Here is a 26907-nt window from a genome sequence, read left to right as displayed (position 1 = left end):
TGACTTCACATACTTCTGTAATTTATTAATCATATGCACATGTATCCTGCTCAGTTGATCCATAAGAATAATAGCAAAACATTGATCAAGAAGATTACAAGAACAGATAGTTCTACTTCAGGTCCAGACACAAAGTACACTTGACATTGTAGACTACATTTTTTTAACAGAAAGGAACAGAAAAAATATCACATTTTTTCCAAGCTCAATGGGTGTATGTTATACACAAGATTATAATAAGCAATTATCTAGATATTTTTATCTGCCAAGTTAATAACATTTGATAATTATAGGCAACTACACAACTAGGTACTCTAAATAGCTGTTAGGTTTTTTACGAGAAACTCCACTTGAAACTCCAGTACTGAAAAATTAGAAAAGAAAAAGAAATATGTATATATATATAATATATATAAGCAGGCACAAAGATGACTACATGGTTAAATTTGAGAATCACCTAGCCAGCTGAGTATCTTTTGTGCACACATATATATTTTACAACACAGGTAATTTCATTTAGAGTTGTGATTCCCCATCCATTAGGGTTCTCACCTTGCAATTAAACGGCAATTCGTTACGTGGCAACCATGCATCTATAAAGGGCATACATGTAAAGATTAGTACATTTGCAGTCTCCTTGTTACTTCAGTATTTTGTGGGAGAGTGGTGAGCATGGACAGAGATAGGGATACAGATAGAGTGAGAGAAATGTGCTTTTTAGGTCACACTGCCTCAGCATCACACATGCAGTCACACGAGGCAGAACTCAACAACAGTACAGGTGCAGTGGCTCTCGCAAAAATTCTAGCATAAAAATTAATCTGGTAATATAAACAGAGCCTCCTGTGAACTTGTCCCAACATCAGCATCATTTAGGAAAGGGTGGCACTGTGATGACTTTCCAAAGCTGTGTATGTTAGACTTTATTTGGACGATTCTACTTTTGATATACAGTTTGTAGGTAAGTTGGAACTGTTATTTCCTACGACTTATTCTTCTTTTTTTTTTTAATCATCATTATCATTACTATCACAGAGATGTGTGAAGCTAGCTTAATTTGGCATTGTGTCAAGTCATCAATACTGAAATGTATAACATGTGGCTTGACCTGTGACAACTGGCTGAGAGGCAATAGGCTGGACTTTTCACCACTGACCCTGTGCACACACAATATGACAAACCACAGACCGAGTCACTGCAACAGAAAAGAAGGGCGTCACAACAAATCACCATTTTAGTGAGTTATGGTTCACTTATGATCACTGTATGCAGCGATCATTTGCCTTAGATTTGCTGAATGTCTCAGAATATTTCACAAGCGTGCTATATCCAAAAACCAAGAATGGCATCCATAATTCAGAACACACAAAAAGAGGAATTTCACAGTAATTTGAATGAGCTTTATTTCTGCAACATGCTCACGTCCTTACCAAAGACTGAAGCCAAAACATTAAACAGTATTCATTTAACTAACATCATTAGCAAATCCTATGCAGACAACTGTTTACGTTCAGAAATGACACATAACAATGGCCATAGTAGATGAATTACACACATATTCAAGGAGTAAAATAATTCATACTTAGAAAAGGGGGGGGGGGAGATTCGAACTAATGCAGAAGCAATGCTATTCTCATATTTCACAGCAGAATCATTGTGGCATTCTTGTCCTTACAACAAAAATCACTCATCCTTCTGCATGCCATCAGTTCAAATAAAATACACGCAAACAAGTTTGATAAAACGATAGGCACACACTTTAAAGGTTAACATAGGTTTGTCAACTAAAAACATAAGGGTTCAAATCTGTTCAAATCCATCAAAAAAAAAAAAAACCCACCTGTTATTTTATAGCTGTTTACTCTAAAATATATGTTTGCTTTGAAGTCATTGCTTAAATGTCATGAGACACAGATCTATCCCTGCCCTGTAGGTATACAATAGCTAATATAGAAAGAGCCGATATTTCCCATGATGTAGCTAACGTGTACAGGAGAGAAGAGATAGTGGTGCTCCTCTCGAGCACTTACAGCTAAATTCGCAAGTCCAACCAAATAAATGTCTGAAATATTTCCACAGCTCTTTCAAAACCAAATGCAAACATATGCAACAATATACAGCGTCTTTAACCTCGGAGACACGAACCACAGTGACGCAGGAGAACAATTTTACTATAGTAAGCAGGAAGCAACAGCTGCTTAGTTGTGAAAGTTGCATCAACTGAGCATATTATGCATAAGCAAATACAAAATTCTGTGTCACATTGTCCACTGATGGCACCCACCATGAAGAATGGAGAAGAGCATTGTCATCCATAGTAGCTGTTTCAATTTAAGCTTGACCCCAAAAATACCTTAAAATACTTTACATTATTTTTTTTTCTGATAATTTCTTCCAAACACCAAGGGGAGAAAATACCTATGTGCTAACACAGATCTACCACAGTCAATACACAAACTAGTTGTATCAACAGAACTCGTATAAAAACAATGTACAGATATATCTTATTGTTTGCAAATGCATTCCACATACTATACTTGATCCATGCCTCAAACTACCAACAGTTCAAGAAACACTGCACTGAACCTTGGAGGAGTCCCAAAAGGCAGGGTGACATGACATTCTGAAGGAGGTTGGAGGTGATACTGATAAGTACTCCTTGCTCCTATGTAGGCAGAATGCTTCCATGGGTCTGTCCACTAATCATGTCCATCAGACATTAGCTAGCTCTCTACAGCTTAATTAGTGCATTCAATTGTGAAAATAAAAGTCCCTCGCATTCTTTGCTGGGGCACAGAACTGAAAACAATGGTGCAGCCTGTGCAGTATGCCATACTCAAGCTATACACAAACTGAGTATATTTTATTACCCCCAAATTACATAATTTCCCTCTACTCACCTTCAAATAGTTATATGCTATTGCAATTATAATGCCAACCACTCAATATCATCAAATGTCTTATCAGAGTCCAGAAAAGCATGAGAGATATATTAGTTCTACTTTAAATGGGTTTTTAACCACTATGAATGGGGGAAGGGGGATAGAGCCCCCCCCCCCCTTTCAGAGCGTTTACAAATCAGTTACATTGAATAACTATATATGTGCTTTACTCTTTCCCATCCATTGCAGTATGACAAGATGTCTTTCTTTTATTATCTTTTGGTTCCTTTTAATTATAGAATAATTTACATCAAGACAGAAATGAAATGTACATGCCAAAAAAAGAAAGAAAGAAAAGAAATAAAGTAAATCAATGATAGGCAGGATTGTCAGCATCCCACTTCTCATGACTCCACATTTTCTCTCCAGTTGCATGTGTGTGGGTTTCTAGCTTTGTTTGGAGACAAACAGAATCTGATGGAATGCCTGGCGGGCTACTTTCTTTTCACAACCTGCAGAGCACACAGAAGCAAAAGATCTGAGGAGCTCTGGTTCCTGGATGCCATCCGCCAACCACTGACCAGCAGCAAATAAGTACACTGGGCAGGGTCAGCAAGTGGTTGGCAACCATCTCTGAAGGTCAAAGTTGGATTGTGCACTGGATATCACTGCAAGAATCAGCACTAACAGAGACACCACTCTTGCTTTACTCATCTCATATATTGGCAGACAAGTAACAAGATAGCAGTATCAATTATCTTTCGGCCCTACTAGGATGTCACAATACAGAATAGAATATCAGCACCAGGTTATGTCCAGAGATTGACCTGATCAACTGATAGATTCAGTGATAAATGACTGGTTTACTCCCTGTCAGGTGCACTCAGACTTTTCCTAAGATACTGAAGGGATTACAAATCTTAAATAGGTCCCTAATGAGACCATTCCTAGGTTGCATGACTGGATATAAGATTTGCAAAAATCCATGAACTGGAACAAGTTAATGAAATGGGGACAATGTTTTTTTCCAGACTATGTAAGAGACTTTATGCATCAGTTATCACACAAACTGACATCAAAGATTGTGAATTACATATCAATGTGCACATTGCCCTCTTACACAAAGGGAATGTGAATCCCATCAACACTTTGAATTCTACCACTTTTTAATCTTGTTAGCACATTTCCTCACAGATGAAGTGATAAGTCAAAGTGGTCGTAACCAATTAATTCTTTTGTTAGTGTATTTTTCTTCTTCTCTTCATGTTTTGGTATGAGGAATGAACAGGCCATGATCTACACTAACACAGGCTGGTCGTGCAAAATGGACATGCCACACAGCATTTACCACTTTCCACTCTTTTCTATGTGAGCATCAAGTAGTGTGGTAGTTTATTCACTGATTCCACATAAATCATATTTCCAAGGATGAAAAAGCAACAACATGTTATCTGAGCAAACTTCCATAACGAAATATGTTTTCTGAATAGCCATGAAGTTTGAAGGACATGTGCAAACACAAGCCTATATAGAATCTACCAGTCCAGTTATTCTGTGGATTTTCTCCCTATCCTTGCGTAACACATTTACACCAGTTCTTACCTTAGTTACTTAAATTATGCATTTTCTCATGTTGAAAAACAGACGAAAAAAATTCCAGTTGGCTGGCACTACCGTCTCTGACCTTCAAAGCATGTAACCAGTAAAAAAAAGGAGGTACAATGAATAAAGAAATAATAATAATAATTGTAGCAATCCACTGATATTTTCTTCCAAACATGTGTCATCAAAGAGCTCTTCCTGCACTTGCCCCTGCCATGGACACCCACTTCTGAGAAGGGCACACCTTCCTACAACAGACTACATTTTGATGACTTCTTCTTCTTGACCTGCAGGGCTGCCCGAGTGGCCGTCTCAAAGACCTCCCTCACACCTTCATTGGCCTTGGCCGAGCACTCCAGGTAGGAATAAGCATTGATCTTGTCGGCCATCGCCCGGGCCTCATCTGACTTGACGGGCTCCTGCTTCATCTTGGACAGCTCTCGCCGTGTGTTCTCGTCATTGCGGAGATCTTTCTTGTTGCCCACCAGGATGACTGGCACATTAGGGCAGAAGTGCTTCACCTGATGCAGGATAAAGAGGGCACAGTTGAGAGGAGAGCATGAATGTTAGTTTGACGACCACTGGATAAATAGCCTTCTGTTAAATGACATTTTAAAACCATAAACAGCAACCAGAAATATTCCTACCGCTACTTCCAGTATAACTTGTATGGCTACTGCCACTTCTGACATTACTTCTACCACTATTCAAGGTGCTACATAGGCACTTGCCTGATTGCCATGGGCACGTAACAAGGTAAGTGCCATAATGTGTCTTGCCCATTCGCGTACAAGAAATTGTACGCGAATGGGATATAACAGACAAAAAAAAAGAGATATGACAGATAAAAAGAGATATAAAAGGGTAAAAATTCATGGCAAAAAAGAAACGTGCCATAAAAACTTAACATTGGGCCCTTAAAGTTCGTTGATCCCTGCCTGTGACCTTTGACCTTGTGGTGACCATCCACTCCCCAAGGGACATCTACCATCCAAGTTTAGTCGCAAATGGAGTTATGGATCAAAAGTTATGACCCATAATCAAAACACGCCATAAACACTTAACATTGGGCTCTAAAAGTTCGTTGACCCCTGCCTGTGACCTTTGACCTAGTGGTGACCATCCACTCCCCAAGGGACATCTACCATCCAAGTTTGGTCACAAACGGACCTATGGATCAAAAGTTATGACCCATAATAGAAACGCGCCATAAAAACTTAACATTGGGCTCTAAAAGTTCGTTGACCCCTGCCTGTGCCTCAATTGGGCAAGCAAAAAGTTTGGAAGACACTCTTTTTTTTTTCCCCTCTCTTCAAACCCATGAAGTCAGCCATTCAAAAGCCCAAAGATAATTACTTTTAGTGATGCAAGCACCTGAATTACATTTCAGCAACTTTCCAACACTTGTGCGGAGAAGCTCCAATGCATGCAACACCGACACTCAACCGAACCATGTTTATACTCCAATGTGTTTAAGCATGTGGAGCCATGTGTGCTGTTTATTCAAATGATTGTGTTCTATCAAGCCCTTGACTTACAAGTGATTTTCTTTATCATTGTCTTATATTTTGGAACTTTCTTTTCGAGCAAGTAAAATTCATGTTCTGGCAAGTGTTCCGCAACAATCTGAAAATCTGCTTGCCTGACTGGGCAATTGGTAGAAAAAAAAACAAGTTATGTGAGATGACATTATCAAAAGATTCAAAGGATTTAGCATTTTTAATTTACCTTTGACCCTGTGGCTCACATCTTTCCCTGTAATCAATGCGCAACAATGCGCAAAACCAATCAAAACTGTTTAAAATACAAACAACATACTATTCCCTGAAATTCAGGGAGTCTTTATCTACCTTTCCTGCTTGATTTGTTGAAATCTTACAGAGCTGTTGTCAAGAAAGAACATCCATATTAAATACTGATTTAGTGTTCCTCCTATCACAATAGTCTTCTCTCTGCTAATATCAATCTTATAAACATCACTCTTTAGATATCACTCTCTCACCTCAGGTGTCCATTTCTCTGGGATGTTTTCTAAACTGTCAGGGTTGTCAATTGAAAAGCACATCAGTATAACATCTGTGTCTGGGTACGAGAGCGTCTCAATCTGTCGTAGTCTTCTTGACCAGCAGTATCCCATAATGCTAATTCAACCTGGGAAGAAAAAATCAAGTCATTTCATAGCATCCATTTAATAACACACAAATGAATTACATCCACATTGACATTATTACACAGCACATTCTAAGATGTTCTTGTTTATAAAATGCATGATTTTAAATTTCATACCATAAATGATGCTTTTTGTATGGAGGCAGCCTAAAGTTGATGGGCTGCATGCTCTGCCGCAAAACCTCCACTACATGTCACCTAAAATGATGGCTGTAAAGTAGCACAGGACAAACTATGGCAGTATAGAATAAATAAAATCCTTCTAATTTTCTTTTATAGTTATTGACTGCCAACAGCATATACCAGTCATTTAGGACAAATTCATCACGTGAATGATTAGTCATTACAAATTCATTGTCAGATAAAGGCAGAGACATGAACAGAATAGATCAGTGAAAGTTTCAGCAGATTTAGTAATTTTTAACAAACAAGTTCAAAACCTTTTAAATGTCAGGAAATTCTGTAGGTGCTTCAAATCGCAGTCTTTGGTTAAGTATGTGAAGTATGTAAAGCAATTGAGCGTGAATACAAGAATGGGCGAAAAAGAAATCCATTTCCTCAACAATGTATTTTTGATGACATGCCATACAGGATACCTTTTGTAGACTTGTACAAACATTTTTCAAAGTCCTGTTAATCCATGGCTGTTACAAAAACCTTTTTCCACCCTCAATAGGTTCATATACCACAGATACTTACACTGAGGTATTAGTAGTCATTCTAGGTTACAATGCAGCCATGCTTTCTTTACAGGAACTACGAGAGGGTTTTTTTTTGCACCACTGCCCTTTACAGCATTCAAGAAAACAAATTGGAATTCAATATTTTGCATGTACAGCAGAGCAATAAACACAAATTGACACATAAAGAGCATGTTTGCAAAGGGTGGGAGGGTTTGTAAACATTATTCCACAGAAATGATAGATGACAGAACTCATGTCATCTTTAATAATAATTATGATTAGACAAATTTGTATAGCGCAGCTACTATGTAAATACACTCTACTGCACTGTGATGTAACAGAGCTCCTAACATTGTTACTGATTAGACACAGAAAAAAAAATAAGTAACAAATTAATCAAAGGCTTCTGAAAAAGGGTTTTTCAACAAAAATTTGAAGACAACAAGTGATGGGACCTTCCTCATTTTCTCAGGTAATTTATTCCAAAGTTTTGGAGCAGCACAACTAAAGGCACAATCCCCAAAAATTACTTTTGTTTTTAAGTGAAGTTGCTTTAGAAGCAACTTATCATGTGTACTTTGTAAATTATGCGAATATGGATATGATTTTATTGATATTAATTCTGACAAATAACCAGGTGCTTGGCCATTCAGTACTTCGTAAGTAACAAAATCTTAAATGCTATTCTCTGCCTTTCTGGCAACCAATGTAACTTCATCAAAACGGGTGTAATATGTGAAAATTTCGACGAACTGGACACAAGTCTCGCACATGCATTTTGAACACGCTGAAGCTTGGTTATCTGTGAATCTGGCAAGCCAAACAATAACCCATTACAATAATCAAGCCTACTGCTAATGAATGCGTGAACGAGAGTTTTAGCGTCTTCCTGGCTCAAATATCTATGAATGTGACGTAAGTTATGTAACATTATTTGACATAATTATTTGACATAATAGTAACTTACCTGTTTTCCATCTACTTCTATATCTGCTACATAGTTCTCAAATACTGTGGGGACGTAGACTTCTGGGAACTGGTCTTTGCTAAATACTATGAGGAGGCATGTCTTTCCACAAGCACCATCACCGACGATGACCAGCTTTTTCCTGATTGCAGCCATGGTTCACTTTGTCACACTGTATGATTAAGAGATAATTTTGAGACACATGGAAAAGAAATGAATGTCAGATGAAACTGTCAAAAAACAAACAAACAAACAAACAAGCCAACAAACACTCATATATGTACTTAAACTTGCTCATTTATTCGCTAGAAAAATTCCCTCTCCCCCCTCTTCAAGGGACCCTGAAAATATTAAGAAATTGTTCATATCATGGTATGGCACAAATGTTGAGAATGGTAGTTTTAAAATGCCAACTGAGAAAACAATAACTATAAAAGTGGCTATTTCCACAAATATCACGAAAGTACTTAAAACTGAAAATATTTTTGTGTTATGGCTGTACATGTACATGTAATTACATGCAATGAAGTACATGAATTTAAAAATAGCACAACTCACAGAACTTCCCAACTTGTTTCCTCTTTTTCAGTGAAGTAAACATCTGCCATAAAAAAACACCAATCTTGAACGACACTGTATGTACATTGTAACTACTCTCTTATCTCACAGCAGAGATGAGCTTACAGTCTGAAAATATCTTCAGTAAGTCACTTATCCAGGGGCTGAAAAAGACTAGAATGAAGAACCTGCACTTCAAGTCAAAAAATTCTTCAAAATGTATGTGTAAAAACAGCCCCATTTCCAGCATGTGTGCATGAAGTGGAAATGAAAGGTGTTTCACAGGAATGTAACACTTGGGCACAATGGCCTTATGAAATACAGATCGCAGCCCTGAAAAGTACAAAATTGTCTGCGGTACAATCTTGGGAAATAATCAGACATTAAAGGCATAATTTACCATTTGCAGATGAAACTAGAAATGTCGCTACAGCGACTGGTTATACCCCCGCCAAACAACATTTCATAAGCTTTGGTCAAAACAACATTTCATAAGCTTTGGTAAAAAAACTGAGGAAGTAGTTAAATCCGCAAGATCTTTCCTTGATCTTCTGCCATTAATATGCCGTTACCATGGCAACGTACTTTCGGGTACTGTCGAAAAATGCGTCTTGCACATCTACAACCAAAGGCACACATCTGTACCAAGTTTCATGGAAATTGGGCAAAAACTGAGGAAGTAGTTTGCAACACAAAATTTTCCATCATTTTGGCTCATAATATGTGAGCTGTTACCATGGCAACATACTTTTTGTCACTGTCAAGAAATGTGTCATGCTGACCTATATCCTAAGACAAACATTCAATATGAATTCCATGAGAATTGGAAGAACACTGATGAAGCAGTTTTGCCATGAAGCATTTTGCCCTATATTTTACCAATAACATGCCGTTACCATGGCAACGCACTTTTTGCCACTGCGGAAATATGTGTCTTGCACATTAACATATTCAGATGAACATCTGTACCTAATTTCATAAAAATTGATCAAAAACTGTGGGAGGAGTTCGCGACGCAAGATTTGTACCCATTTTTGCCCATAATATGCCGTTACCATGGCAACGTACTTTTGGGTACCGTACTGTCAAAAAATACGTCTTGCACATTTACAACCCAAGGCACACATCTGTGCCAAGTTTTATGGGAATCGGTTGAAAACTGAGGAAGTAGTTCGCGACGCAAGATTTGCAACGGACCGACCGCCCGACCGCCCGACCGACCGTCCGCTGATTCCTATATACCCCCTTCAAACTTTGTTTGGCGGGGGTATAACAAAAACCCGGCAGTAGTGCTTTAAAATAGGTCTAAAATGTGAGTAAGGGATAGAAACCACTGTAAAAATTTGAATCTGTATTACGCGTGTATTGATGTTAAGTGTTGTTGAATACACACAATGTGAACAATACTGTAAAACGAGAAATGTTCGCGTGCATTTTCATTTCGCGAATTTCGCGAGCGTGAAGATTCGCGAAATTAAAATGCACGCGAAAGTTCTTTTGTACACTATATGCACTGAATGCCAGTGGCAGTTCGCGAAAATTTCATGCCGCAAAAAAGGCCGTCGGCTCCAATTCGCGAAAAATTCATGCCGCGAATATATCATGTTTTACAGTAGTTATAATAAAGATGTTTCCAGACTAAACCGTCTACAGTTACGGTTTATCGAGAAATTATCTCCTTATATTTAAGGCTTTAATGCGAAAATTTTATATGGTAGGATGTTTTGTGATACTACAGACCTGCACACATGCATCAAATGCGATATCTTGAACAATTTTAAAATCACTGCTCCCAAAGGTAAACTGGACCTTTAATTGGAAAACTCTGTGCTCTTCTTTTCTGATTATGTGAGAGAAGATAGCAAGTGCATATCAGAAGTCAAGACTAGGAACATGTTCAAACCTAAATTTTGATATGACATGCCTATCTTTTTTTAATATAATTTTCTCCATGAATTGTATAAATACAAGCCCAAAATGCACATTTTCATGATGGTATTAAATTTGTGTGTGCAGATGGCCTGTGGAATCCATCCCCCCCCCCCCCCCAACAAAGTTGATGTCTTGATTCGCCATTCCTTGACAACAGCACATGAACATGCTGGGACTCACTTTCCTATGTGAACATATAGTCTTCATGCTGCTTTGATGTAGGTATTTTCTTTCATTCATTCATTCATTCATCTTAATTGTTCCTATCATAATGGCATAGGAAATATCCTTGTCAATTTTACAAAAGCAAAAAGTAACAATGGCCTAATAGGATATTCATGGAACAAAATGAGGTGAATATAAAATAACCATTCTTTATGGACACACTACCAGGTGCACTTACAGAGTGTATACACATACATGTACTGCAAAAGTGGAAATTTTCGCGAATTTCGCGCAACACAAAACTAATGTGTAAAAATAAAGGCACGCAAATATTTTTATTTGGCATATGTTCCAGCAGTTGATGACTTGATTCCACGGAATTAAAAACATGCGAAACTCTTCTTACCCCGCCGAGTGCGAAAAATTAGTTGCGCAAAAATATCCACTTTTACAGTATAGGGTATTGCTCTTTGCAGTCAAGTTAATCTACAGTGTGACAGATTAAGTTGTTGTCAACCATCCTTTTTTTAACTGTACAGATGCAGTTGAGATGTCCCTTTGATCGAGAGTAAAGACAAAAAGCATGTTGATGGCAATTATGACAATACCAATACATCTACAATATATGTAGCTGTATACATGTTGGAAATACGTACAGCAGGCCTATCCGTTACCACTGTGAGAGTGCTATAAAAGTTACAGTACAAGAGCAGTCTGGGTGCAAATTCCATCTTGACAGCATACTTTCAATCAGAAACTGAAACAGCACTACACCTTGTTTTGATAATCTGCATTCATCATGTTACATGGACATCATGGGGGGGGGGGTCCCTAGGGATTTAACATACAGGCAAGAATGTATGACATACACACAATGTACAAGTATTGGGTATTGCTTACAGTTCAGTGACATTGTCTTTTCATATGAAAAAATCTCCCCTGTTGAAGTTGTTAATAAATTAATTTATGCTGAAATATAAATCGAATTAAATATGATTTCAATTTCTATGTAATGCTAATGATGATGAGGACATGTGTACCTACATGTACCGCTGTAGCAACATTACAGTGTACATTACATTGGCATTCCAGGGTGCTCTTATCAACCCTTATTTAAGTTAACCAACATGATCACTACACTAACAAAGATATCAACAGTATTGGAATATGACGGCACTAGTTACATTGTACATGTACAATGTAGGCCATACATTTTGCTCATGATGTTGTTGTTTTGTCTGAATCTACAAGGGCTGTCAAGTTTTAAGGTGTGCTATTTTACAAGAATATTAAAAACTGAGTTCGTGTTTAAGAAAAGTGGGCAATTTGAGGTAAGATACAAGATATCAGCCCTGTCACACCATTTTCGTTTAACAGCAAGCAACAAAAAACTACAATGTACTAAAACAAAAACAAAAATATTTCTCCTCACAGGTGAAAACTTTGGGAATTCCAGGAAAAAGAAACATAATTTACTCCATCTCATATATTTGCATGACATAAACATCTGCTAATTCATACAACTAAATTTGTCCTACATGAAAGAAAGTGTGCTAACAGTAAAAGAAAGTACAGGAAGGAAGTGTATTCTTACTGTTATGAAATGGATCCTAATCAAATGATTGGTTTTGCCCAAAGGCCAAAATTTACTTTTCACCGAACATTACCCGTAGTATACTAATGACCGCTACTTACTTCTTACAACTGCTTGTATGTGCTCATTTGCATTGCCAATGTGTTATAAATGCACTGAAATGATTTTGTGTGTGTGGTTCAACTGGCTTTGTACCTGGTGCTGGCCCTGGCCCTGGGAATCTTGCGAAAATGACTGCTAATCTAAATCATGTCACCATTTTGTAAAACAAATAATGCACATTATTTAGCCAGGAATTATCCACCCTCTACAACTTTGAACAATCCAAACATGTCCAGCTTCACATGATATATCCAACTGTTCTAAAGCTTTATCACATGGATAAATACTTATGCCCTGTATAATGTGCATTATTTGTACATTAAGTAAGCCACACATGCAACTTTTACAGGATCTACAAGTAGCAAACAATACCTGATGACAAACTGGTCCTATACATGCAAATATACTAGCACTTACTCAGTTTGAGAAACTGTCTTGAAAAACAGAAGGCACACAAGACACAGTCCCCTATGGCAAACTGCCTGTGTTGTACATGGACGTACAGTACACAGTAGATGTATGCTACTGTATGTGCATGTAGAGACTACGACGTTGTAGTACCGGTATATGGTTCTGTGTGATACATACATGTACATGGCCTGTGTGTGTATACATGATTGCGTGTGTCTCACTGTGGACAGCACTATGTGCATGCACCATACATGCATCTATTACTGCGCTGGACTGAAACTAAACACAGCAGGGAGTCTGAGTCATGCTGAACGGTCATAGGGAGCAAACCTGGCAACTCCCCTCAAGAATGCCTGCCTCTCAACAATCATTGGCTATCCACTGTAATTTTAGCCACCAACACAGATATCCGGGACAAAATGAGTGCATGAAGATGGTGCCTAATTAATTGGAGATATTTCAAGCTTAGTACAGTTACTACTACAATTACTGCTCTATAATACTTTTACAGACAATGCTGCATTAAAAAAAAAAAGGAGGGGGGGGGGGGAGATGCTAGCTGCCTCAGATCATGTACACAGTATGGTAAGCAGATTGCTAGAAGTTTGCCTGTAAATGGCTCTTGAGCAAACTGAAACTACATTTCACTTGTTATAACAACAAGTAACAAGATATGTAACTTTTCCCATGATTAGTGAAATAGAATACTTTATCGATGCAAGTGATGTTGTATAGTGCAATAATTGATTGTTAATAATATTCACTCATATCACTCACAAAAACCTGCCAACAGCTGCAATCCCAATACAGTTGTAATATCTGTGGTTGGCATGAGAGCGTAACCTATCATTCATGTGGCCTCATTTAATACTTGCACTTGCCTTATTCCTCTTTGAATAACTAAAATGTCTCATTACCTATTACTACAATGATTGATAAGAGCAAATACATGTATATAATACATATCAAATACAAATTGTACAAATGGTCATTGATCACTATATTAATGAGACACTAAACTGTACATCTTAAAAGGGATCGTACAGTTTTGGTTGAGACCTAATTTCAGGTTTCTAACATTTTTTGGTGAGATAATGAGAAACCTCTTAGGAATATGAAAGAGCATCCTCTTATAAATATGAAAGAGCATGTAATTCTATGAGGAATTCAACGTTTATTTGATGAAAATTGGTTTTGAAATGGCTGAGATATCCGTAAAAGAGTGATTCTAATAAAGTGTGGGACCCATACTTTATTATTCTCGCTTTGTATTACTTTGTTTTTGGATGTTTCAGTCATTCCAAACACGATTTTAATCAAATGAACTTTGAATTCCTCTTAAAATGGTATGCTCTTTACTATATCATAAGTGTTTTTTTGGTATCTCGCAAAAAGTTAAATTTCCAATTCTCATCTCCACCAATACTGTACCATCCCTTTAAAGAGACAATTTGTGTCTCCTGAACATTTTCAAGTAGGGCCTATATTATATCCCATTCAATCCATTTTTTCCCTCGTATATTAAACCATGAATAGACTATGGCACCAAGGTACATGCAAGTGATGTTCATGGAACAATTCAGGGTACAGTTCACCACAGCAGGAAATTACTCCACAAATGCAGTAATTTCTGTATAATGTGTAAAAGAGCGTGTTTCTACTGAGAGCACCTCGCATCCCTGGCATCGCCACGAATTTTGTCCAACGCAGCACCTCGTATTTTATGACCACTCGAGCTGTTTCTATTGAGCGATAAAATACGAGGTGATGCAAAGGTGACGTGCAAATGCGGCGATTCCGGAAGTCAGGTATTTTTAAGTCACAGATTTGGGTCACGCGCGCACTGCCTATTAATACGATCCGAACCCTGCCTGCTTTGCTACAACTGCGTCGGCTATTTTTTGATTAGCCATTTCTCTTCGTCTTCCCATCCAATTATATACCCCGAACTAACATACTGGTATCCTGCCACTGACTGATGAGAAATCTTTGGAGATCGAGGGTCCAGTTGAGATTTTCTCAAGGCTGCGACATACTAATGTGGTACTCTCGCGATTCGAGACAATATAAAATGAAATAACGCCGTGTAAAATCAAGTAAGTGACGAGGACTTACAGCACCGTAGTAATGCAGTAAGTTAGGTTGTTAATCACGCGAGCAATAGGCGATGAATGCCACAATTCACATGTAACGTAACGTATAGGGCCTATAACACATACACAAGCGAGTTGGTACCAACAAAGCATGATGCGAACACGGTCGCTGTGTGTACACACATATTTTGTACACATGTGTGCGATGAACCGATTGAAAAGCGCGGGGAGAAATTCTAGACGTCCGATACACCACGAATTTCGCTACCCGGTGTGTTTCTACTGAGAATCGTCCTTCGCGTCACCACGCATCGACCACCTCAATAGATGGACGACGGAGCACCTCGCATCAGCCGGCATCGGCCACTACCAGATCTGTTTCTACTGAGGAAAAATTCGAGGTGTCACCACGCATCGGCCGGTATCGGCCGGCATCGGCCGGCATCGGCCGGTATCACCACACATCGGCTGGCATCACCTCGAATTTTCGTCGCTCAGTAGAAACACGCTCAAAGACACACCTTTTAAAGGGGATGGCTAGTAACCGATCAGTGGGAATCAGTGGGAATGCTGAGGGATGATTGTTCCAATCCTTGTGGGATTCATTTAAGAGTACATTATATATCTACTGTTGTGTGAAAATTATTTGCTTCAGAACGGTCTCATATTCAAGTAATGTGCAGATTAATGCCTCGTCACTGACCAGGGACGCTTACCTGGAAACATTAAACTGCACATTACTTGAATATGAGACCATTCTGAAGCAAATAACTTTCACACAAGAATAGATATATAATGTACTGTTAAATGAATCCCACAAGGATTGGAACAATCATCCCTCAGCATTCCCACTGATTCCTACTGATCAGTTACTAGCCATCCCCTTTAACTAAGAATGTACAGGAAGTAGAGGTATTCTAAATAATTGTCTCCCATATATTGCTGACAGCACAGCCTACGACACAAGTGGATATTAGTGCTTTGTAATCACTGTTCAAGCATTCTCTTGACAAAGGAATTTTCCATCAGCGCGATTGGCCAGAATCTCAAACTCGTGATCTACCACAGCAGTACCAGGGAGGCATAAATCATGCTTGTCAAAGCAATCACAGAGGCTTGACAGTCACTATATTACCTGTTGACAACTTGCCATATAACCAGGGAGCTTAAAAAGCTCCTTGCTACACTATGGCTGTTCCTATCATTCATTACCACATGAGCCATCTTATGCCGGTTACCATTACCACTGACAAGCTGAAACCCTCAGAAGCATGGCTTTATGCTTGCCTTAAAGCTATTACTAGTACTTCATCCAGTAAGATGTACATGTAGGTCTCTATAGGAAACTTGCGCCGTGCGCCCGCGTACGCATTTGACTAAACCACCGGGACCATGTGCCTTTAAGACATCACATTCTTTTTGTTACTGATCATCACACTACTTAAAACAGCATCATGTGAGAGCACACCAGCACACTGCCTCAATGAAGGTGAAGCACTGTTGAAAACTATTAATCCAACCATTGTCAAGGACTACAATTTGGCATCACCACACCATGGACCCCAGTAGCTAATCTACTCCTAGAAGTGAGGCGACATTACCGATATTATATTATAAAAAAAAAGTAAGTTAAGAATTAATACAGTCAAAGACCAAAGGCATCTCAAAACATGATGAAATACAACATGTACACAGTATCCTATTGTGAGTTAACCACTGTAAACATTACTGTATAAGCTGTTATTTTTGCGTACAGATATTTCTGCAAATGAGGAGGTCGTGGACATTTTCGCGAGATGTTGTTTTCGTGAATGGACGCCGAGGCTGTCGTAAGTGCACTGTTAACCTAGCATATGGCAATATTTTCGTGTGTTGTTAAATTCATGGTCCAACAGTGACTCGCGAAATTCGTGAAAATTAAACCCTCGCTAAATAACAGCTTAAATACAGTATCATTGTATGCAGCATTTATTTTTTGATCACAGAAAGTTAGATTTGGCAGATTTGACTTTAACTCATTAAACACATTTACCAAAAGTGCTGGGATTCTAAGTTGTGATGATTGAATATGTGTCACTCAGAGAACAAAGATACTGAACAGGCAATAGTTCCTAAGCTTCAAACTTCCTGCATAAATCCAAAATATCATATCAATGGATCAATGAAGTTTATTTCATGAATACAGATCTCTCCACTAAGATTCTACATCTATTAAAAAAAGTAATTTCAGCATCCTAAATACAAATCCCATATTCTTATATGTATTGCATGTTGGCGAGCAACCAAGAGATCCCTTATCATTCAATGTTTCTAGACAATACAGTGACCTTTGCCCATTGTTACATGTAGCTAGAATTTACTGTCTGCAAACTACCACAAGGAGAGGATCATCAAGGCATAGTGTTGCCTGACTACAACTCAACAGACCCATACACTTGTGACTGCAAAACAAGAGAGTACAGATCTTTAATGATATCTTAGGGAATAATTGATCACCTGCAACAGCAAACTAAAAGACAACTTATATTAGGCATATTGTGGATTGATGACATTCTTGAAAAAATGTCCCATACGAGACTACCAACCTACAGTGTAAACTTTCAATCCAAATGCTGAGCATCCACATGTACTATCAATACTACATCATCAAAATACCCTGAAATGACCTAACACGGTGTAAGTTACTGATGAACGAAAAGTACAAATCAGCTCATTTTACAAATAATTTCAACAGCTTGCAGAAATCTTCACTGCATTCAGGAAAGTTATCAAAACCATAGTGACTTTAAAAAAAAAATCAAAGACTTTTTTTTTTTGTAACAAAAGACTCTGAAAGCAAACTAATATCTCTGCTTGTAAGCCTGTATAAGACAAGTGTATGTACTGTACAATTAATGTCCAGTTCCCTCATAAAACTATACCATGCTGTGATCTAAATTCATGAGAACAGCGAACAAAGTGTACTATCAGAGCTTTCAACAGGGAAATATGTAGTGAACAATGAAACAAGCTACATCGTCATAGGAAAAGAATAGGGGAAAATGTCTGGCAAAGCTTAATCATGTATCTCCCTTTTCCCACAGCCAAAGCAATCAAACTATGTTACATGGGCACAGGAAGTGCAGAGAGAAAAGATATCACCATCTCCTTCTGGTTCCTCATCCGTCCGTATTCATATCTTGACTCCTACAGTATACTAAGTACACCATGACTGTTGGAAATCACATGGCTCAGTACCAAAGACCTAGATCACATGTCAGGTCTACAGGTTTACACTTGCCATTGTGTACAGTGCTCTTCAGAACTAGAGAATCTATTCTTGCACAAGACCATTCTGAAGTGGGAATTTTAGGACTACATGTATAACCATCAGAAGGATCAAGTAGTTGCTGTCGAGATGCGAATTTGATTAACGACCCCAAAAACAATAACTTGAGCTCTCTGCAATTACAGCTTTTGCACCCACAATGTACATACAGTGTATTGTACACACATGTACACAGTGTACGAGTGTAAATGTATTATTCTAAATGGTATGGGTGTTGCTTTCATTGTATTCATTAAGTAGACTTTTGTCATCCTTACTGCAGGATCAGCTAAAATCGACAGCAGTTACACACACACACACACACACACACACACACACACAAAATTCTATTAAAACTAAAGAAGCATATGTAACAGATTTCCCAGCTAGACAAACTAGTGACACTCTTATTTTATCAACTAATTCTTGCACTACTTCATCACTGTGACATGATGGAAGCTTGAGAGCTGGCGCACTTTTATCATCTCTAGTTATTCATAATAGCAGTGTGACAGGCATCAATTTCTCTTTTGATTACAATAATGAGAATGTACAGCTGTACCCAGGCTACAAACAATGGAATACGAGTGAAGCTTTAAGGGTGTGTACAGTTCTAGTTGAGGTGAGGATTTAGCTTTTAACGTTTTGCGAGATATTCAGCAACCACTCCCACACGAGATGTTAAGGAGCATGCAATTCTACTGTAAGGGGTATCAAAAGTTTATCTGATGAAAATCGGTTTTTGCAATGGCTCAGATATCAAAAAAACAAGGTGAAACAAAGAGATCCTAATGAAAAGCTTGGCCTGTCGCCTTTTATTATTATCATCACTTTTTTTTTATATCTCAGCCATTTGAAAACCAATTTTCAAATAAACGTTGAATCCTTCATAAAGGGGATGGCTAGTGACTGATCAGTGGGAATCAGTGGGAATGCTGGGGGATGATTGTTCCAATTCTTGTGGGATTCATTTAAGAGTACATTATAGATCTATTGTTGTGTGAAAATTATTTGCTTCAGAATGGTCTCATATTCAAGTAATGTGCAGTTTAATGCCCCGTCACTGTTCAGGCTTGCTAACCTGGAAGCATATAACTGCACATTACTTGAATATGAGACCATTCTGAACCAAATAATTTTCACACAACAATAGATATATAATGTACTCTTAAATGAATCCCACAAGGATTGGAACAATCATCCCCCAGCATTCCACTGATTCCCACTGATCAGTTACTAGCCATCCCATTTAAAATTACATGCTCTTTCATATTTCATAAGAGGTTTCTCATTATCTCACTTAAGAATGTTCAAAACATGAATACCCACCTCAACCAGTACTGTACAGTCCCTTTAAGGAGGCCATGGAAGGAACATTGAATACTAACAAGAATTAGGCATGAGTCCCTTCAACAGTCACACTTAGGAATACAGTTCACAAGTGGAAATACTCTGTGGCAGACAAGCCTACTCACTATAGGTAGTTCCACAAGTGACACACTAATTGAAAAAAAAAAAATGGGGACAGTTGTCACAGTAATTGGATGCAAATGGTCGCAACTGATGACAAAAGGGCCCATTGATTCAAGCTGCACTTGCCATTCTTGTAACTGTCCAGCCAAAACTCTCATCTCATCAAGTTGACAAAGTTAGTCATAAATCATGACAGTTGCACAATTGATTACTACCACATACTACATCTACAACCCTTTTTCAGTACAACCTAGTACATTTGAAAACATGGTTGTTATCAAAAGCCTAAACCACAATTAGGTCTTACACAAGCATTCACTACATGCAGATGAGGTACACGTACATGTAGTATCACATGCAAAACTTGTGTATTGTAATTTGTATAATGCTTCTAGTCCAACTTACAAGTCACAAGCATTTGTAACACACTGCAATGTCTGCACTCCCTGAAGCAACCACTGCCTTACACAGCGCTGCTCCTTCATTGACAATACCAATACTGGGTACAGTACTTGCTCATACATAAAAAGTCAGCCAAGAGAAAATGCTGTTCAGGTAGACAGCAGGCAGACTACATTGCTCCCCCTCCCCCCCCCCCCCCCTACAAATGTAGAAGGCAATCACAATGTACTAGACTATACATCAGCAGTAGCCAAGAAATAACAAGGTAGAGTTGGTTGATGCCACACCCACAATGGAGCTCCTGCAAAAACGATGTAATTTTCTTTCTACTGCCAGTTTGAGTGCCCCTTTAAGGTACATTTGTAAAAGCAAATCATTTCAGATTATCTGAAAGAAATTAAGCATGAGCATTAGATCAGCAGAAATTTGAGAAAATTCAGGGTGCGAGCTACAGCTACTTCAATATTCTGAATAGTTATGTTGTCCATCAAGACATAAAATAGCTTGAAATAACAACCTTAGTCATGGTACTGAAGCAGCTTTAGAAAACACAAATAATATAGGGTTTCAATTGCCTCAAATTTCAAAATTTCTAGACATGATAATAGCTTACAGCTCTCCTTCTCCAGGTACTAATAAAGGATACAAGTATCTTTATTTCTTTTTATTCTTGATTCCACAGAATGATTCGACACCAATCTGTCCCTTTGAAGCAGAATAAGACCAATTTTCTGACTGTAAAAGGGGTTCTATGTCACTGTCATTTAACCAATGATTCAATTCAATTCAATTCGTTTATTTCCATTTCAAAGGCCTTTTCAATGGCTTCAAAGAATGCATCACTTGCAAGTACTCTTGCATGGCATGTACATTGTACAGCGATAGCCTCTACGTTGGCTTGGGACCTAGTCGACGCCATGTTCTAGGCGATATTCCAAGAAAAGGAATATAGAATATTTCAAGATATGATGATATAGAAGAACCAATGATGTCAAAAGAAGGTACGAAAAACCAAACTGCCATACTTGCCAATACCACATTACCTGTAAAACACAGAAAACATCAGGAGTGTCTAAACGGACAACAAATTGTGAGGACTACTCATCATAATCATGCCCTGCAGTTCAAATTTAGCCCCATTTTGATGTATACAGTGTACAACAATGCATTGTTTTGTTATAAAGGTTTAGGATACTGATTTATCCCCTCCCCCTCCCATTGACATGTCTGTTTCCCTTCATTGAACTAAAAAAATATCTGTGAATAGAAAGGCATTAAAGACTTTCGCTGGTTCTTCTAACACTATTTGGTACTCTAACACTATTTGGCATCTATAAAATTGTTTGTGCATACATGAAATATGAAGGTAACAGGTTTGAATATGTCAGACCAAGCTCAGTGTGTTAACATGGATGGTTTCACCTCAGAGCAAACTGAAGTTTAGTATACCCAAGGGGTCCGTTGGTGGCCCACTACTCTTTCCAATTTATACTTACAACCTATTGGAAAAACCAAAAGCCCTACATTGATTGCCACTGTTTTGCAGATATGAAATCCAAATTACATGTATGTCTCTACCAAACCTTTATTTCCATCAGAAACTGAAGTAAACTTGAGTTACAATGTATGTTTACATGTACAGTAGATGAACTCAAACTATGGTTGACATCACATGGTCAGTAACTCAATGACACACACAAAAAAATTCTAGTCATATTGATCAAACGAAATGCTATTCAACACAAATTACCAATACTGTAAAGTTGGAACTGTAAAAGTGGATATTTTCGCGCGACTAATTTTTCACGCTAGGCTGCGCAAGATGAGTTTTGCGTGTTTTTAATCCCACAGAATCAAGACTAATATTAACTACTGGACTATATGGCAAGCAAATACATTCATATGCTTTTATTTTCGCACTAGGCACTGGTTGCGCGAAATGCGTGAAAATTTCCACTTTTACAGTATTGGTGACACTTTTGATTGATCCATCAAGTGCAACATAAAACCATGGCGTAATATTTGATCTTGAAATATCTTTTAAGAATGATATCCTGTACGAAAAACTGGCTGTCAGGTATCAGTTGCGCAACAGAGAATTCATCTACATTTGTAGAAGTACATGTACAATACCTTCCTAAAGTTACAACCAAAATTTCAATACATGCTTTGATCTCTTCTTGCTAAGATTTTTTTTAAATCACTGTTCTGCAATCTTCCTTTAAAAAAAAAATTGTCTTAATTCATCATCATCAAATGATATTATGATTATTAAATGATGATGAAGTCTTGTATAGCGCCGGTATCCGCCAAGTCAGGCGCTCATGGCGCTTGCTCCAAAATAAATACATAATTCAGCTTAAATTTCATGGGTGCATCGCTTGTGATATGACAGTTAAAATAAAAAGAAAAAAAGAAAATATTACATTATCATTATTAAAATTACTGAGCATCAACTAGAGACTAAACATTACATATCGTAGAAAACCAGACTATAGTATTAGTACAATGTGGCCACCACAGAATGAATTGATATCAGAACATCTTACACTGTCATGCAAGTGTGAATGAAATCATTTGGGCAGCATTCATGACTTCTTTTTTTGTTGCTTATTTGTGACTTTACCAAATATCAGAAATATTGAGTTACAGTACTGTACGTTAGATTTTCAGGTCTAGTACATAAAATTAAATATTATTAGAAAATATGATTGTATTTATACCCTATTGATAAGAGATATATTGACCATCAGTTTGCACACATCTATCATCAGTTAATCAACTCTTCTTCTTGTTTTTTTTTAAATTGTGCATAGACCCTAAAAATTTGGTTTCTCTTTTCATTGCCTTTGTCAGTCTGAGTAAGTTTATTAGAATTTACAATATCATCGATGAAAGCATGTACTTTCCATGAAATTATGTTCACACAAAGGTACAACTTTGCCTACGATTTTGTGCCTGGCATCAAAATAAAAGAAGCTACTTTTCACCAAGTCAGTTTGGTATCATTGTGAAATTCTAATGTCATTAATCACCGTTTTTTTTTTTCCTTCTCCACTACAATATTGTTACAATTGCAGCCAGCTCTCATAAAGACGAGTCATTACTACACTGTACAGTGAGCTACCGTACCCATGTACCTCACCAGCGGCCCTAAATCCACCATCCTGTGTAAAATTGCTACAATGGTACAAGCACACTAAACAAAAATGTACATGCGGGACTGTGTGCAGTACGTTTGAAAACTTTGCAGGGCTACCACAACCAAGCAAACTGAGGTGAAAACTGGCCAGTTTTTCTTGGAAATCTTTAATTCATATAAGGAATAAGTACACTGCACATGTATCGTCATGGTCTCCTGCACACGTTTTACGTACTTCTACTTTGTCTATGGGGCACGGGGTGGCGGTGGCAAGGTGCAGGCCCCTTCTGTCACGAACAACTATATGATATCATTCGCGTTTAACAATAGATACAAATTTCCGGTATCGATCACTGAAAATATGGTTCCATTGTAATCTTCGGCATTTTTCCTGTATGTGAGTAGGATTTCATAGAATTTCAGTGATGTCATGTGAATGAAATATGCACAAACTTGAATTACAATGTATTGCAATGTGCGGGACACTCAAGTATACTACTATGTATTCTACTTCCACTTCCCAGCCCTCCTTGGCTTGTTGCACTTGCTTGGTCGTCCTCCCACATGCATCGACAAACAAGCTTGTTTCATTCGGCCACAGACCTACATCTATTTTGAATAATCTTACTTGCTGAACAAAATCAAATGAATATGAGACAGCTCAGTAAAATTTATAATAATCAGTTGCGAGATGCGCCATGGTTTGGCATTAAAGTATGCGCATTGAATCTGTGCGTATGTGAACGCAAATCTCTCGAACCGAGTAGACAGCATGGAGTATATTGAGTACCGCGCTCTCATAGTGCGATATATAAAACTCTCCTCCGCGCGTGGTAAAATTATGGCACGCGCGCTAATCCATTCAATAGGCATATGACGGTACAGCGAAGCATGGGCATAGGAGGTCGAACAGTGGGCACAGGCTGTCTAATCATGCTCGCTAAATTGCTTATAACTGCAATTAAGTCTCTTTAAAATACCTCAATTTAATTTTTTTGAAGTATATACTGTATCCTTAGGTTGGTGATTGGTAAGTATATGCACATACAAAATGTATTTTCTACCTATCTGCATTCGTGCATTTCTTATCAGCGTAATAGTAACAAATTTATTGCATGAAATCTAGATGTCAGTTCTTAACACGGGCGGTCAAAAAATGGGCAACGTGCTTTACATGAGATAGGAAACATGCTCAGCTCACAGCCACAGGCATAAGGTAGTATATTACAGGTATGGTACTTCCAGACAGGATGGTAATTCTGGACATGCACATTTCTGCATACTAATGACATTCAATACATGAAGGGCTTTGTAGACTAGCCTCAAAGTGCATTGTATGGACCGAAATTGCAAAAAATGCGACACAAAAATGTAAAAATCGCTAATTTAGAAGAAGATGTTGATTTATCACAAGAAGATGATGTTGACTCATCACAAGATTTTATCGTGTGAACTGTTCGAAAAGTTCAGGTTAGACATTTTACTGTAAAATACGAAATTTGAGCCTCATTTGCCGATTTTTCCTTTGTTGTCCGCTTGGTAGGTATGTATATGGTGAATCGTGGGTATAAATTATGATTCTGGTGCAAGGACGAGATGCGAAAGACGTCAATTATCCCCACACGGCCGTAGTCTAGATTCTATTCCATTACGAAAATTGTGTCCGGAACTATAATGCAATTTTACACCGCGTTAAAAGACAACTTTTTGGAGAGGGGTGTATTTGGAGTCTATTTTGTGAAAATCGGAGTGAATGATTTTCATAGTTTTGCCAAATTAACATTTTCAGGACTTTATGAATGTCTGGTGCTGTATTGGCCGAAAAATCATCCTCCGAGTATCAGGAATTCAGAGCCACAAAAAAAGAAAAGCGTCCGGTGATACAATCAACTCTCATACTCATGTAGACTGTAGCCTGTGCTGTACTGTAGTGTACATAGAGTAGAGCCCCCAGTATTCGGTCATTTAAGCTTTTCTGCAATATTTTATTATCTACAGCAATGTATGTGGAATATATCAAATTTCTTTAATCTCAATTTTCATTTTGTTAAATATTACACAGAATTTCACAAAATCCCAAAATATATCACCTTGAAAATTCCCCAGAATATGGTCACCGCGACCAGTATTCGGTCGAGCGATATGCGCGTTCAAAGTCAATGCGTGTTCAAGGCAGCTGAAAAACGCGCCGTGCACTACAATTTGTACCTTGTTGGCGCACAATTGCATAGGAGACGTTGCAGCGCCCGTTGGTGACCGAATACCGGGGAATTGGCACTTGCATTCAACCCTTGTACATTGAGACACTGCATCGGCACATACAGAAATTTTGTTTTTCTTTTGCGTTTTTGAGGATACCATCACACTCGAAGCTTGCGATAAGTAAAAAAATCCCGCAAGAAAACGGCATATTTCTCAATTTTTAGCGCTTTTTCGGCGACCCATACTCTTATTAGTGGGCTCAATCCGCGCGCGCTTTTGGAAAGTCGCGCCAATTCTGCACTTTTGACGGTGAAATTTGGGATTTTGAATGGATTTTTGGAGGGGGCCAAGGGAGTTTCCTGTCGTGAATGAGTGTGCAAGCACGTGTCTGTGAATTGATGTGATTTGCGTGTGTTGTGACAGTAGAACTTACTGGCTGGTGATTAGTGATAAGTGACGGAATACTGGTAGGTGACCGAATACTGGAGCTCTTACCCTACATCACCCAGTAGAATTTATTTTACTGAAATTTCTTCATTCATGCGGAGCAAACGTGTTACCTTGCACTAGCAGATCATGAGATAGGATTTGTGTGCAGAGTGTCAGAGTATCATCAGCACATGTTGACCCTTAAAAAACTTCAACAGAAGTTAGATTTCTAAATCTTAACGGTTAACCTGTGTATCATGTAAATGTACCTTTCATGTGCATCATGATCATGATGATGCAGCCTGTAAGCAACGCATACACCTTCATTTTTTTGCACAACGGGATTTTACAACGACATGCCTCTTCGCACATACAGCTACAGTACAGAGCACACATCAGCCCGCCACACGACTTGGGACATCGTAGGTTTCTATAGCCTTGTAAGTGGTGCAGCATACACCACATACTGGAACGTACGTTGTATGCAGTCACCTCATACAAACAAAGTCACGAAAATTCCCCATTCACCTGTGTACATCGTGAATGAATAACGGTCACGACTATCTTCGAATGCGGCAGAAGAAACAAAGAATAGACCAAATTCAACCCTGTCATACGATGAGGTTATGGCCGGACATTATTTTCTAAAGACCTCAATACCAAATAGGCACGATAGATGTCAAAAAACGATTCGAAACTTACCAAATTTTATATAATAATACCAGGAAGAGGCAGAAATACACCCCTTGGTTGTACACTCATTCGTGATGCTCTTGTGAGCCACACCTCGCAAT

At 38.2% G+C, this 26907-nt stretch overlaps 1 protein-coding gene across 1 annotated transcript; it reads right to left on the bottom strand.

Annotated features, from left to right (window-relative positions):
• LOC139715515 (ras-like GTP-binding protein RHO) lies at window positions 1–26907 on the bottom strand. The gene is given in 5 exon segments (XM_071627084.1): window positions 1–5005; window positions 6487–6581; window positions 6584–6635; window positions 8304–8475; window positions 26816–26907. Coding segments are annotated over 4 exon segments (576 nt in total). The 5' UTR covers window positions 8460–8475; window positions 26816–26907; the 3' UTR covers window positions 1–4732.

The sequence above is a fragment of the Diadema antillarum genome, unplaced genomic scaffold (assembly GCF_040938485.1).
Source record: "Diadema antillarum isolate AM-2024a unplaced genomic scaffold, OU_Dant_1.0 scf00000049, whole genome shotgun sequence".
Classification (NCBI taxonomy): Eukaryota; Metazoa; Echinodermata; class Echinoidea; order Diadematoida; family Diadematidae; genus Diadema; species Diadema antillarum.
Note: the sequence above shows the minus strand (reverse complement) of the source record. Positions and strands in the feature narration are given on the sequence as shown.